Below are 14730 nucleotides of genomic sequence, written 5' to 3'. Positions count from 1 at the left end.
GTACATTTCTTAAATTGAGGAAGTATATGTTGTATCTAATAAAACTTTGTTTCTACTTAAAATGTGCTTACCACTAATTGTATTGTTAGCATCCTTTCAAGGCTACTAAAATCCTTCCAGTTTTAAAAAAAATGAACAAAAACATCTTATTAAGGCTACACATTCTGTTTGCTATTTTTTAAATACATAAACTTACCTATTTTTTCCTGTTTTTAGGAACACCATCTTCAACGGGCTATTTCAGCACAGCAGGTGTATGGCGAGAAGAGGGATAATATGGTCATACCAGTCCCAGAAGCAGAAAGTAATATTGCTTACTATGAGTCCATATATCCTGGGGAATTTAAGATGCCAAAGCAGCTCATTCACATACAGCGTAAGTAATTACTCTTTTAATTATTATATTTTCTATAGCTATTTTCTGCTTAACTCTTGACACATTTTTACCTGCTCAAGGCCATTTTCGGTACCCTTTTCATTGAGTAGCATCAGCTAGAGGGTTCCTAGAGCCCATTTTCAACTTTTAAAATTGAGATTTCTGCCTGACAAAAAAGATGGCTTTTTCATCCTAAGTTTTTAGTTTCATCTCAACGTGAGATCTTATACTACTTTAGACAAAAGGATAAAGAATATACCTGAGATGTAAAAATGGTTTTCTTACTGTTCAGAAATAGTGATATGAGTAGCCTTAAAGAACATCTTAGTAAAAGTCGGGAATCAGCAAACTTTTTCTAAAAAGGGTCAGATAGTGTATATCTTAGCCTTTTGGAGTCATTCAGTCTGTGACAACTTTTCAGCTTACTGTTGAAGGAAAGGCAAAATCAGCGGTTGACAATATGTAAACAAATGGCCATAGCTGTGTTTCAGTAAAACTTTATTGAAAAGAACAAATAGCAACCCAGTATTGGCCCATAAACCAATAGTTTGCCAAGCTCTGATCTGTGATCCTGCTAACTTTTAGTGTTCTAGGTGGTAACTTGTTTCATGTTGTAGTAATGAGTTCTTCATTAGCAATGATCCTCTGATGGTTATCACATTTAATGGTGAATAGCTGAAAGCTTATAAACTTAAGAGAACACATTTCATTCACTCAATCCCCAAGTAGTTGACAACTTTAAAACATAGTTGAAAGTTTATTAAGGTAAAATTGATACAGCTTTCATTGTGTTGCCTAATTAAGAGGGTTTTCCAATGACCTAACAGGACCATATAAATCTGTGTTGTTTTTAGAAATTATTTAAAACTAACTAACTACTTTCCTCATTTAACCTTTCCTCCATATGATCTAGTTTCTGTAATGAATTCTAAACATTTATTTTACTGTTTGTTAAATACGAACATCCAGAAATAAAAACAGTGCCTGTATTGGCTCTTATCAGTACTGTATTGGCATTTGCTATTTTTAGCTTCATGTTTTTTTCCTCTTTAATTCTAACTTGCCCCTTAATTTATTGATTTCCTTTAGAAAAAAGTATTTTTTTCCAATTTACTAGAGGTTACTTTGAAGTGAACTAAATAAATGGCATATGCTTTCTTGCCCACTCACATGTTTAATTACATATAAGACATAGACACAGACATCTTAAACGAATTTGACCAATATTAGAATATAAAAATTAGTTCTCTGAAAAATCATGGCAGTTTGAAAGTTACAGATCATCATCAGATCCATACGTTAACTAGAGCCACACAATATTCCACAGCCACAGGTTATATTTTCTTACAAATGCATGCTTTTAGGTTAAAGCAGGATTAAGTAAGGTGAAATTATATGAATCATTTTACATTATCATTACTATCAGAAAAAAAAATTGGAATGCACGTTTTACAAATAGACTGCTCATTGATGACCAAAACCCACAAAACACATTTTACTGGTAACTATAATGGATTAAATTATGGTCAGAAGAGTCAAAGATACAGTGTTTAAAAAGAAATTGACTTTGCTGATATTGTTTTCAAATAATAGCAATAAAATGGCAGCAGAATTGTAGCTTATTTGGGGAGAAAATTTTTTAATCAGTACAAATTTGAAGTATGTTGTCTCTGCAAAGGTATATACATTGGAATATTAATTAAGATACTCTGCTAATTAGTATTAGCTGTCATTGAGTTTCTTTTAACATTTCATTTTAAATAATTATAAATTCACAGGACAACATATGTAGCTTTGTATACCTCAGTCGAGATAACTGTAACATCACCACAGGATTCCATGTTGTTACTCCTATAAAGCCAAACCCAGCCCCTGGCAACCACTAATATGGTCTCCATTTCTGTAATTATATTAGTTCATGATTATAACATAAAACGGAATCATGCAGTGTATGTCCTTTTGAGTTTGGCTTTTTTCACTTAGCATGATATCCTTGGAGTCCATCCAACTTGTTTCGTGTAATATAGATCATTCCTTCTTATTGGTGAGTAGTATTCCATAACATGTTTGTTTAACCATTGACCCAGTGAAACACATTTGAGTAGTTTCCAGGTTTTGACTATGACAAATGAAGCTGCTATGAACATTCATCTGCAGGTTTTTGTGTGAACATAAGTTTTTATTTCTCCTGCTATAAATACCTATGAGTTCAGTTGCTGGGTCCGTTTTTAGTTTGACAAGAACTTCCACAGTATTTCCAAGAGTATCTGCACTGTGTTGCATTACCTCCAGCCGTGTGTATGTGATCCAGTTTCTTCTGTATTGTCGGTATTTGGGGTTATCACTTTTCTAATTTAGCTGTTCTAATAGGTATGCAGTGATATCTCATTATACTTTAAATTTGCATTTCTCTAAATGGCTAATATGTTAAACATCTTTTCATGTGTTTATTTGCCATCTGTATATCCTCTTTGGTGAAATGATTGTGCATGTGTTTGCCGATTTTCTAATTAGATTGTTTTAACATTGAGTTTTAGGATTCTGTTTTATTTATATATTCTAGACACAAAGTCTTTGTCATATATGTAATTTAGAAATATTTTCTCCCAGTATATAATTTGTCTTTTCATTCTCATAACAGAGTCTGTCACAGAGCAAAAGTTGTTAATTTTGATGAGATCAAGTTTAATCAATTTTCCTCTTACGGATCATGATTTTGGTATCAACTCTAAGAACTCTGCTGCTTCCTGGGTCCGAAAGAGTTTCTCCTATGTTCTAGTCTAGAAGTTCATAGTTTCACATTAAGTGTATGATCAGTTTTGAGTGTGTGAGGTTTATTAGGTCAAGGGGTTTTTTGTTTTAGGTTTGGTTTTGGTTTTTACCTCTGGATGTGCAGTTGCTCCAGCATCATTTATTGAAACAGCCATCCCTCCTCCACTGAGTTGCTTTAGCTTCTTGGCCAAAAATTAATTAGGCATATTTTTTTTAAAGATTTTATTTATTTATTTGACAGAGATAGAGACAGCTGGCGAGAGAGGGAACACAAGCAGGGGGAGTGGGAGAGGAAGAAGCAGGCTCATAGCAGAGGAGCCTGATGTGGGGCTCGATCCCATAACGCTGGGATCACGCCCTGAGCCGAAGGCAGAGGCTTAACTGCTGTGCCACCCAGGCGCCCCTAATTAGGCATATTGATATGCATCTGTTTCCGGGTTCTATACTCTATTCCCTTGATTTCTGTTTATTCTGAGATAGTACCGCTGTTTTGATTACTGCAACTTTATAATAACCCCTTATATCAGGGACAGTCATTCCTTCTTCATTTTTCTTTTTCAAAATTGTATTGGGTATTCTAGGGCCTTTCCATATAAATATTACAATAAGCTTCTCTGTATCTACGAAGAAACTTGCTGAGATTTTGATAGGAATTAGATTAAACCTATAGATCACTTCAGGGAGAACTGACATTTTTACTTATGTTGAGTTTTCAGTCCATGACCACAGTATGACTCTGCAAGTATTTAGGTCTTCTTTGATTTCTTTCATTAACACTTTATAATTTTCATCATACAGATCCTGACCATGTTTCTTTAGATTTATACCTGAGTGTTTTATTTGCTTTGGAGCAATTGAAAATGGTATTGCAGTTTTTATTTTGGTTTCCACTTGTTCATTGTAAGTATACAGAAACGTAGGTGAAATTGTTTATCTTATGTCCTATGGTCTTAACTGAAATTGCTTATTAGTTCTAGGAGATGTTTGCAGAGTCTCCAGGATCTTCTACGTAGAAAATTTATTTATTATACAGTTTAATTTTTTTTAAATTTTTTTATTTTTCCTTTTCAGTCTCTCTGTCTTTAATTTCTCTTTCTTCTATTATTATAGTGGCTGAAACTTTAGTACTGTGTTTAAAATATAAATGGTGAGAGCAGACATCCTCAACTTGTTCCTGATCTTAGAAGGAAATAATTAAGTCTTTCATCATTATGTATCATATTACCTGTAGGTGTTTTTGTAGTTGCTTTTTATGAGATTGTCATATATGTGATTTGGAAATCTTTTTTCCCTGTGTAAAATGTATCTGTTCATCCTCTTAACAGAGTCTTCCACAGAGCAAAAGATCTGAGATCCAGTTTATCAGTTTTCCTCTTATGGATTGTGATTTTTACTCTTAATGTACTGAGAGTTTTCATGAATCAGTGTTCAATTTTGTCAAATACTTTTTCTGCACCGGTGGATAGCATCATGTCACTTTTCTTCTTTAGCCTGTTGATAAGTACACTGGTTAATTTTCAAATATTAAACCAACCTCACATACCTGGAGTAAATCTCACTTGACTGTAGTGTATTTTTTTTCATACATTGTTGGGGAGGATTTTATTGGGGAGTTTTGCTTCTAGGTTCATGAGAGATTGTGTATGTGTGTGTGTGCACATGTGCGTGCTCTGTCTTACTTGGTTTTGGTATCAGTGATAGTGGCTTCATAAAACAAGTTGGAAGGTATTCTCTTATTCCCTTTTCTGGAAGAAATAGTGTAAGATTTATGTTAATTCTTTTAAACTTGGTATTGGCTTTTAACACACTACAGTAAATAAAAAATAATTAGAGTATAAATTTCTGCAAAGTTAGAATTGAATTTTGTCTGCTAGGTGGTCTAGTAAATTACTTATGAAGGATATGTTACCTTGAGTTATATATATGGACTGGTTTGTTTTAGTTACCCTAATTTCTGTTGTGTAAATCTCTTAAGCTAATGTTACACAAACTCTTCTTGGGAATTTTTAAAAGGTGATAATTAGTATTCTCTAAAAAAAGCAATGGTCAAACATGTTTGAGAATGATGGCATATTATGTTCCCCTACCTGCCTCCAGAGTCATAATGCATATTATCATATTTATAGGCTCTAGGGGTCTTGTGGCTAAAAAAAAAAGCTAATCTTAACCCAGCATTTTCCAGTTCTCTGTAAACATTTCATTGAATATTAGTTTGGAAAAGTTCAACTCTGTCCTTATCTTCAACTGGCTTAGGGAAGAGATCATAATTTTCTTCCTTTTATCCAATCAGAGCTTTGAAGGCATACACCCATATTATAACCATTATCCCCTTCTTTAGTTCCAGATTTTAGGTACTTTCTAAGCTATTTCACTGAGTGCTTTACGCTCAACATCTCCTGATCCAAAGGATCATGTAATGTTTCTTTTTTGCCGCTGATCTGTAAGGCTTCTAGGTTATACAGGGAGGACTTCTTTCCTGTTTATACTGGAAGAAAGGATAAAACAGTTCTGACCAGAATAGACAAGAACAAATCTTTCGCTCCCTTCTTTTTGCACTTGGGTCTCAAGGCTCTCCTGTTAATCCTGAAAGGAAGCCTTTTTTTAAAGGGTAATCTTGATGTACATTTATATATGTATATATGCCTGTGTATGGAAATACAAACATATATATATATGTATGTATGTGTGTGTGTGTGTGTGTGTGTGTGTGTGTGTGTGTGTATATATATATATTTGTAGCTCTGTCCACTGGAAGAGCCAAGAAGCAAGATTATTCAGTACCAATGAGCACACCAAGCACCTCTTCTCTAACCCGTTCTCCATTAAATAGGACCAAGAATCTGTGGAGAAATGGCTGATTCCAGGGCTGTGGAAGGGTAGGTGCAAGATGAACTTGGAACCTCTTCTTATGTCAGAAATTAAGCATTAAAAAAAAATGACAGGGGCATATCATAAGGACACAGGAATTTCTTCTACTTTCTGGTTCTGGGACAATTTAAGCAATTCAGTAATTAAACATAATAATGAATTGTAAAGCATTGAAAAGTGTAGGAATTCAGGAGTCCCCACTGATAATAAAAAATGGTGAAGAGTAGTCTCATGCTTCTGTAGTACAAAGCCAAAAGCTGAGTGGTACAATGTGAAGAGAGTACTGGAGTTGGAAGATCATTTTTGCAATTATCATGACCAAGATCGAATCATGTTAAGAATCATCAATGTGTTCTCAATATAAGAGGAAATTTTCATGAGGAACAGGATATTTGAATGATCTTAAGCTCTCCCTACCAACTGTTTATTAGTTACAAGAGGGGGGAAAAACAGACAGTAGTTATGAGTGAAACAATTGGGTAATTTCTTGACTGGTGATGAAAATTATCATCACTTATTAGGAACAGATGAACATGGTGTGCCTCTCGATGTGATACCATGAGAAGGACTGAGAAAGTTGAGTATGCCGTATGCCATCTAAGAATGCATAGTCTAATCATAATGGGAATAATAATAATAATTGTTCTGGGGAGAGGGCTGTATTCTTCAAAAACATCAGTGTCTTAAAAGACAAAAAGTGGCTTTGGAAATGTTCCATGTTAAAGGAGGCCAAAGAGACCATAACAAAAATAATACCTGATCCTAGACTGGTCTTGTGCTGGAGGGGGAAATGTTATGAATTATTGGATCAGCTGATTAAAACGAATATAGGCAGGAGATTAAATTGTTGTATGAGTGTAAATTTATGAAGTTGATGACTGTACTGTTACTATATAAAAGAGTCTAAGGAAATATACTCTGAAGCGTTTAGCACTAAGGGGCCATTATGAATGTAATTTATCCTCCAGTGCCTCAAAAAATAAAAGTGTGAGTGTACATAGATAGCTAAAGATATAAAACAGAGAACACACGCAAATGATAAAACAATAAATTTTAACAGTAGGTGAATCTGGGTAAAGGATATGCAGGTGTTCCTTGTACGGATATGCAGGTGTTCCTTGTACTATTTTGTGGGTTTTTTTAAAAATTTTATTTATTTATTTGAGAGAGAGAGACCGAGAATGTGCATGTGCACGCAAGACAGAGAGAGAGAGCACAAGCACGGGGAAGGGCAGGAGGGAGAGGGAGAGGCAGGCTCCCCGTTGAGCGGGGGGCCCAGCACGGGACTGGATCCCAGGACCCTGGGATCATGACCTGAGCCGAAGGCAGACACGTAACTGACGGAGCCACCTAGGTGCCCCTACACTGTTTTCATTTTGCAATTTTTAAAAGTGTGAATTTCTAAATAGGAATTTTTGATCTTTGTACAACCCACTTTTAAAATTACCTCTTAGAATAGAGGTATACTGTCTTTATGCCCTCATTCTGAAAGATTGCATTGCCTCCTCCCCTTTGCCTACCTCTACATCCACCTACAACATCCAGTCTTCTGCCATTATTCTTCTGGTACTACTTTCTAATATATAAAATCTATAGTATCATCCACAGAATTTTATCAAAAACAATTTCGTATCTGTGGTTTCAAATCTTTCAAATCTGGGGTTTTTCATTCACTCTCCTCAAGTATATTGTAAAAGTGACTCCAAGCTCTCAGTTACTTATGAATATAAAGAAGTTGAAGACTTTGATTATCTAGCCAGCCAGTGAGTGATAGCTTTGTCTTCTTAGGTCTAAAACAAATGTGTCAAATACCTACCACACCATAGTAAATATCACTATTAACAATAGTATTTTCTGCTGCTCAGAATTAGTTTCAGGAACTTTACAAGTAGATATTACCAATCATTGAGTACTAGTGCTTGAGTTGAAACCCACTTACCATTCTTGGGCTGACAAATTTCTCCTCGCCTTGTATAGTGTGCCGTCTTTTCAATAGGGATTACATTCTGTTTCTAATCCACAATTTGTGCCATTTTGGGGCCCAAATATCCTTTCGCTATTGGTGTTATAGACATACATACTTAGTCTGAGCTATATATGGCATTTGACTGTAAGCATAAGGGCAAGGACTGTGTTGTGTACTACTTTGTATCTTCTTTAAAAATAATCAATTTAGGGGCGCCTGGGTGGCTCAGATGGTTGGGCATCTGCCTTCGGCTCAGGTCATGATCCCAGGGTCCTGCGATCGAGTCCCGCATCGGGCTCCCTGCTTGGCGGGAGCCTGCTTCTCCCTCTCCCTCTGCTGCTCCCCCTGCTTGTGTTCCCTCTCTCGCTGTCTTTCTCTGTCAAATAAATGAACAAAATCTTTTAAAAAATAAAAATAATCAACTTGTATGTGTGTACTGTTGTGTTCTTTTTGCTTAGATTTATTTTCTACCACATTTTCTCCTCCATCTGTGTATTTTGTTTAACCATACACATATCTGGGTTTATCCCTATCAAAGTATTTTAAAAGGAGTTAGCCTCTATAATATGGCTCCTGTTCTTAAACAATTATTGGTTAGCCAGGTCTCATTTTAATTGACAGAACTTAATCACAAGATGCAATCCATTTGCCTATTTCTCTGTAGACCCTGTTTTCTACTTTGAACACATTCAGTGACATGACCCAGAAACTTTGAAGGTTCTCCGCGTTCTAGGACCATGAATAACTACGCTGCATCTTTATCAGCTGCAGTTGAGCTGCCATTTGGAAGCAGCCGGCTGGGCTGAAGCTAAATTATACTTTAATCATTGGCTGTGGTTTTTTGGTCAAATGAAATCCTAAAGTGAATTTTTACATGTTAGCGTTTTTCTAGGGCCTTAATATTTTTATGTCTGAACAAGATTTGGTTCTCCTCGTATTTTAAGATCTTACATGTGTTTGCACCATCTATTAAAGGAAAACTTCTTGCAGAGGCGAGAGCAGTCTGATGCTCAGGTACTTATCAACTTTCCGTAGAAAAGACACTGAGCTCCCTATCCTAGGGATCTTCCTTTCCAGTCTTGAGTGCCTTCCCCAGTATGTTGGATGTGACTTATCATTCATGATGTAATATATGTCAAATATATTTTGGTAATGCAAAAGTAAGGTGATACAAGGTGAGCTTGTTTTGTTTTTGTGAATAAGTTTTGTTAAGTATGATTTGATCTGAAAAATTTTATAGTGGAAGATGCCAAGTAATACATAAGTAAGACCCTAAACATACATAAAATATGCCCTTAAGAAGCAGAACAATGCTAGTTGGTCCCAGTCAGTTTGGCTTTCTGGATTATGAGGATCACCACTCTTTAATAGAACTTTAAATGATGATAGAAATATTTTATAATTTGTGCTTTCTAGTACAGCACTAGCCACATGTAGCTATTTAATACTTGAAATGTGGCTACTGTGACTGAGGGACTAAATTTTTAATTTAATTTATTTAGATTAGCTAATGGTTATCCTATTGAACAATACAGATATGAATTGTTTTGGTTAGGGATCCCAAAAAACAAGTGTTTTAATCTAACAGACAGTGTTTAATCTACTTCAGTATCTGCAAAAGCTCTGTTTACATCGCAATAACAGACAGAAATAGATCATGGAAAGTCATTGGAGGGCCTATTGGTGTAAGAAACATGGGTGCAGAGGTGTTAATATATAGAGATTTTTATGAAGGAATCTAAATATTTTAATTAGGAGTATTACAGAAGTGTAATATAGGTCAAAATGGAAAACGAACAATGATATAGTATGTTCAATTCTACAAATATTTATTGGATTCCTATAGGCCAGATACTATGTTAAACTTGAAGCAGGGAAGGCAGGTTTGGGGTAGCCAAAGGGTCCCCTCTTGTACCTATCACAGATATCACGAATGGATGACTTCATATTTTTTCAGGGTTTTTTTCCCCCACTTTAATAGAGGCAGTATCAGAATGCTTTTCAGTAGAGTACTGCGAACAGAGTTGCATACAAGATGAACATGTTTACTGTCTTTGCAGAGATAAATAAGTCACAATGCTTCCTCTCAAGAAACTCAGTCATATTCTAATATTGATCAAGTAGATTGTAAAGTATGTGTAGAAAAATAGTACAAAAGAAGGGCATTGGTCTAGAACAGGAATTTTTAACCTTGGTGCCACAGCTTTTAGGGATATTTGAATTCCTTGTAATTTATGCAGAATGTTATATGTTCACACAGTCTGTTTTTCTGGGAGAGGGTTCATAGCATCAGTAAAAGATAAAAGTGGCTGGGAACCACTTACTAGTTGGGAGCAATCAGGAAGAATTCCACAGGACTTGAAGTCAGGTTGTTTACAGTCATTTGCTAGGTGGGCAGGCAGAAGACAGCTTATGTAAATGCCTAAGGACATGAAATAGCATGCTGTATGAGATATGTGAGATTTCAGGGGCCCGACTGGCTCAGTTGGTAGAACACACGACTCTTGATCCTCGGGGTGTGAGTTTGATCCCCATGCTGGTGTAGAGATCACTTAAAAATATACATATATATGAAATTTGATACTGCTATATCATAAAGTACTGATGAGACTGGAGAGATAAGTCAAAAGAGGCCTCATACAGTCCTAAGGATTTGGATTCTGAGGTGATGGGAAGCTAAGAGGTATTAAGCAAGGGAAAGGTGTGAGACATTTTGATATCAAGCTATTTAGTAGTTCACTTACATTATTGTTAGCCTAGTTTAATTTTGATATGTGATTGACATTTGATAATACATTATAGAGCAGTGGTTCTTGGCCTTTTTTTCAAATCTTAACAAATGTAAGAAATACATCACATTTCTGTCACCATGACAATGATCGTTGAGGAAACAAGCCTCCCTAGCAGAAGTGCGCTCATTGAGTGATAGCCCTTACTGTTAGTGGCAGTGGCTTCAAACACTTGAGCTTTAAATACCACTCCCTAGACAGTTGGTAAAGTAGTTAAGTAATCTATTAAGTAGGATTTAAATATTCTAGAAACAATCTTATTTAAAGACCTTTTATATTATGTCAAACCATATGAAATTGCTGATATTTTATCATTTTTTAGCTATAAGATTTTCATACAGTTGAATCCAGTACATTTAATAATCTCTTTATGTTCTTAATAATGGGCTTCTGGTTTATTTGTTTTTGAGGTGGGGGGAAGGGGTCACATCCATTGTCTTTTATGACTTATGTATATGTCTATATTAGCAGTAACTTTAAATGTGGGAAGCATAAATTTCTTATTTCTTCAGAAAAATCTAGATTTTGTTTTTATCCAGACATCTGTTGAGAGGTTTTTGTCAGTGGATTCACATAGTAAATGATTGCTTATGGTTTCTTCTGTCAGCTTTTAGTTTGGATGCTGAACAGCCTGATTATGATTTGGATTCTGAAGATGAAGTATTTGTGAATAAACTAAAAAAGAAAATGGACATCTGCCCATTGCAATTTGAGGAGATGATAGACCGTCTAGAAAAAGGCAGTGGTCAGCAGGTACAACTTCACTGTATATATAATAAGTATGTGTTTCCATATATATGTATATGGAAACAGGATGATATTGGTGAGGGTAAGTGAGCAGACTCTGGAATTAACAAGCGTGAATTCACAGCCCATCTCTGCCCAGTACTAACCTGTATAATCTTAAGCAATACGTTTAAAAAAAAAAAAAAAACTCTGTGCCTCAATTTTCCCTTCTGTCAAATAGAGATGATAGACATGATAGGATTGTTGTGAAAATTAGCTAAACTAATGTATATAAAGCGTCAGTGACTGACATGTATAAGGCACTCCACGTTTGCTGTTATTAATACTGTTGTTATTTTGATTATTGTCATTAAAATTAGAAGTATTTTTGAACCTTATGTATGCATTATTTGAAAATGACATAATGATTTTACATTTAGCCAGTCAGTCTGCAGGAAGCCAAGCTACTGCTAAAAGAAGACGATGAATTAATTAGAGAAGTTTATGAATACTGGATTAAAAAGAGAAAAAACTGTCGGGGGCCATCTCTTATCCCATCAGTAAAACAAGAGAAGCGAGATGGTTCCAGCACAAATGATCCTTATGTGGCTTTTAGAAGACGTACTGAAAAAATGCAGACTCGAAAAGTAAGTGAATTTGGAAAACTTTTTGTAATTTTTTTTAATGTAAGAAAAATTATTTATACTTATGAATATCTCTGCATCAGAAGGCTGTATTTTAATTTGTATTTAAATAGACTTTCTATACGAAAAAGTGAAAAGTATTAATTTAAAATGGATCAGCCTTAGGATTCATTACACAGCTGTTAATGATATGTTTTAATGTTAAACTATTTAAAAATCACTTATAAAATTGATTTCCTGGTCATCCATATTCCCTTTCAGTGTCTTTAAATTCTAACTAGCCCCTCAAATATATGTATTGTTGTATATAAGTAGCCACTAGTTAGAAATGTTATTGACATTAAAAAAGCAACTTCATATTTGCAGAATCGCAAAAATGATGAAGCCTCTTATGAAAAAATGCTTAAACTGCGTCGAGATCTGAGTCGGGCTGTTACTATTCTAGAGATGATAAAAAGAAGAGAAAAGAGTAAAAGGGAGCTATTGCACTTAACACTGGAAATTATGGAAAAGAGGTAAAGTATACTTTAATAGGGTCAGGAAGTATGGTACCATTAGCATTTTATATATTGAAGTATGGTACCTAAGCAGTTAACCCTAGAAATACCTTCCTTTAATAATAAGTAGAGACTATTAAATGTGTGGTATGATACACTTTGCATAATTTTACATGTGTTTCTCTCTTTATTTTCTTTAAAAGTGACTGAGTTCAGTAAAATTAAAATATGGCAGGTATAATCATAGTCTTTTGTCCTTATTTGAGTTGAGTGCAAGGCTGGAAGGGAGAGAATATTTGTCAATTCTAAAGTTTTTAATTTACTCACTAGATGGTACTGATTTTTTTTTTTAACATATACTGGGTTTTTTAACAGAGAAGTATAAAGAAGGGAGGGGAAAAGTCCCATAATCTTAACACTAAACCACTTGGCAAGGTACAGAGTGACAACTTCAAGCCTCACTCCCCTATTTCCTAGTCAGTATCTCCAAAGAAAACCACTATTAAATTTCTCATAATTCATTTCAGGAAAATTAGTTTTATAGCACAAGCAATTCAAATTAGTAGAAAGTTCCTCAGCACCATTTTAGGCATTAATTTCAACATCTCCATCAAATCTTTCACCAAAATTGGTAAGTTAAAATTCAAAACCCTTGTTTTTTTCCCACAGTCATCTATTTATGGTGCAAAGATAAAGCTATAAGCCAAAAACTAAACGGAAGAAACAAAAGGAATTATGTAATCTTTATTTTTAATAAGCATTCAGCAAATTGTGAGAGTTTAATCTTACCTTAAGTCTACTCAGTGTTTATAATCATCTCAGTTAGGTATTAATGGTCCTAAGTGTTTACAGAACTAACTTTAACTTTTGCAGCTTTCTTTTTTATAATTTCAGGTATAATTTGGGTGACTACAATGGAGAGATCGTGTCCGAGGTTATGGCACAGAGACAGCCAATGAAACCTACTTATGCTATCCCCATCATCCCTATTACTAATAGCAGTCAATTTAAACATCAGGAAGCAATGGATGTGAAGGAGTTCAAAGCAAATAAGGTGGTAAACATTTTTGTGATAACAGTAGCTGATAACAGGGGCGCCTGGGTGGCTTAGTCATTAAGCATCTTCCTTTAGCTCAGGTCTTGGTCCCAGGGTCCGGGATCGAGTCCTGTGTCAGGCTCCTTGCTCAGGTCTCCCTCTCACACTCCTCCTGCTTGTGTTCCCTCTCTCGCTGTCTCTCTCTGTGTCAATAAATAAAATCTTTTAAAAAAAAAAAAAGCTGATTAAAAGAATGGCGTGTTTTATAGTTAGAATGAAAAAGAAAAATTCATATAAACGCTGCCATGAAATATGCTGCAAAGTTAGCTTTTGATTCAAGACTGACCTGTCGAGACAACAGTAGGAATTGTAAAGGGATATACCATATAGATGAACTTCTCATAATTTGCTTTTCCTGAAAAGAACCATAATGCCATAAACCACCTAAAACTTGATACAGATATTTAGTATATGTATACAACCATGATACCTGCTGTGATCTTTTTCTTCCCAACAAGTATCATTTTTGCCTCTGACCTTTCTTGCCTGTTGCATCCTTCATACTTCTAGCCTTTGCTGTCACCCGCATACATATTTCTAACATGCACTGTGTTCATCAGCTCAGTCACTTTTGCTTCTGTATTTTATCCTTGTGTTGTCCCTGTTTCATGATTTCGTCTCTTTATCACCTAAAACTGCCCAAATTCACTCCAGAAAGCCTTTATTGTTTAGCTACCAAATCCTTACTACTCTTTATTTTTGTAACACCTCCACATTATAAGTTATCTAAGGTTTGCTTTGTGTGTATGTAAAATTGTTTGCATTATTATTTTCCCAAAATTGATTTGTTAACTCTTTAGAATAAAGACTAGATTCCCCCCTTTTTTAATTCTCTCCTAGAATTTTCATAAAAAAATTAAGAAAAAGGTACAGGAGCCAATGGTAACTACTAACTGCAGTTACAGAATTTCAGAAGCTGAAGAACTTCTATTCTCTTCTACTTTAACTGAAACAGAATATTTTATGAGATTAAGTTCAGGTTGTAGGAACATTCTC

The 14730-nt window shown here is 35.0% G+C and overlaps 1 protein-coding gene across 5 annotated transcripts in view; it reads left to right on the top strand.

Annotated features, from left to right (window-relative positions):
- EPC1 (enhancer of polycomb homolog 1) overlaps positions 1 to 14730 on the top strand; it is a 92630-nt gene that overhangs the window by 62583 nt on the left and 15317 nt on the right. For all 5 annotated transcript variants that reach the window (XM_034644376.1, XM_011226497.3, XM_034644378.1 and 2 more), the window contains 5 exons: positions 217 to 376; positions 11379 to 11524; positions 11938 to 12144; positions 12508 to 12656; positions 13533 to 13692. In XM_034644376.1, coding sequence (XP_034500267.1) covers positions 217 to 376; positions 11379 to 11524; positions 11938 to 12144; positions 12508 to 12656; positions 13533 to 13692 — 822 coding nt within the window. The remainder of the gene's footprint in view (positions 1 to 216; positions 377 to 11378; positions 11525 to 11937; positions 12145 to 12507; positions 12657 to 13532; positions 13693 to 14730) is intronic.

The sequence above is a fragment of the Ailuropoda melanoleuca genome, chromosome 15 (assembly GCF_002007445.2).
Source record: "Ailuropoda melanoleuca isolate Jingjing chromosome 15, ASM200744v2, whole genome shotgun sequence".
Classification (NCBI taxonomy): Eukaryota; Metazoa; Chordata; class Mammalia; order Carnivora; family Ursidae; genus Ailuropoda; species Ailuropoda melanoleuca.
Note: the sequence above shows the minus strand (reverse complement) of the source record. Positions and strands in the feature narration are given on the sequence as shown.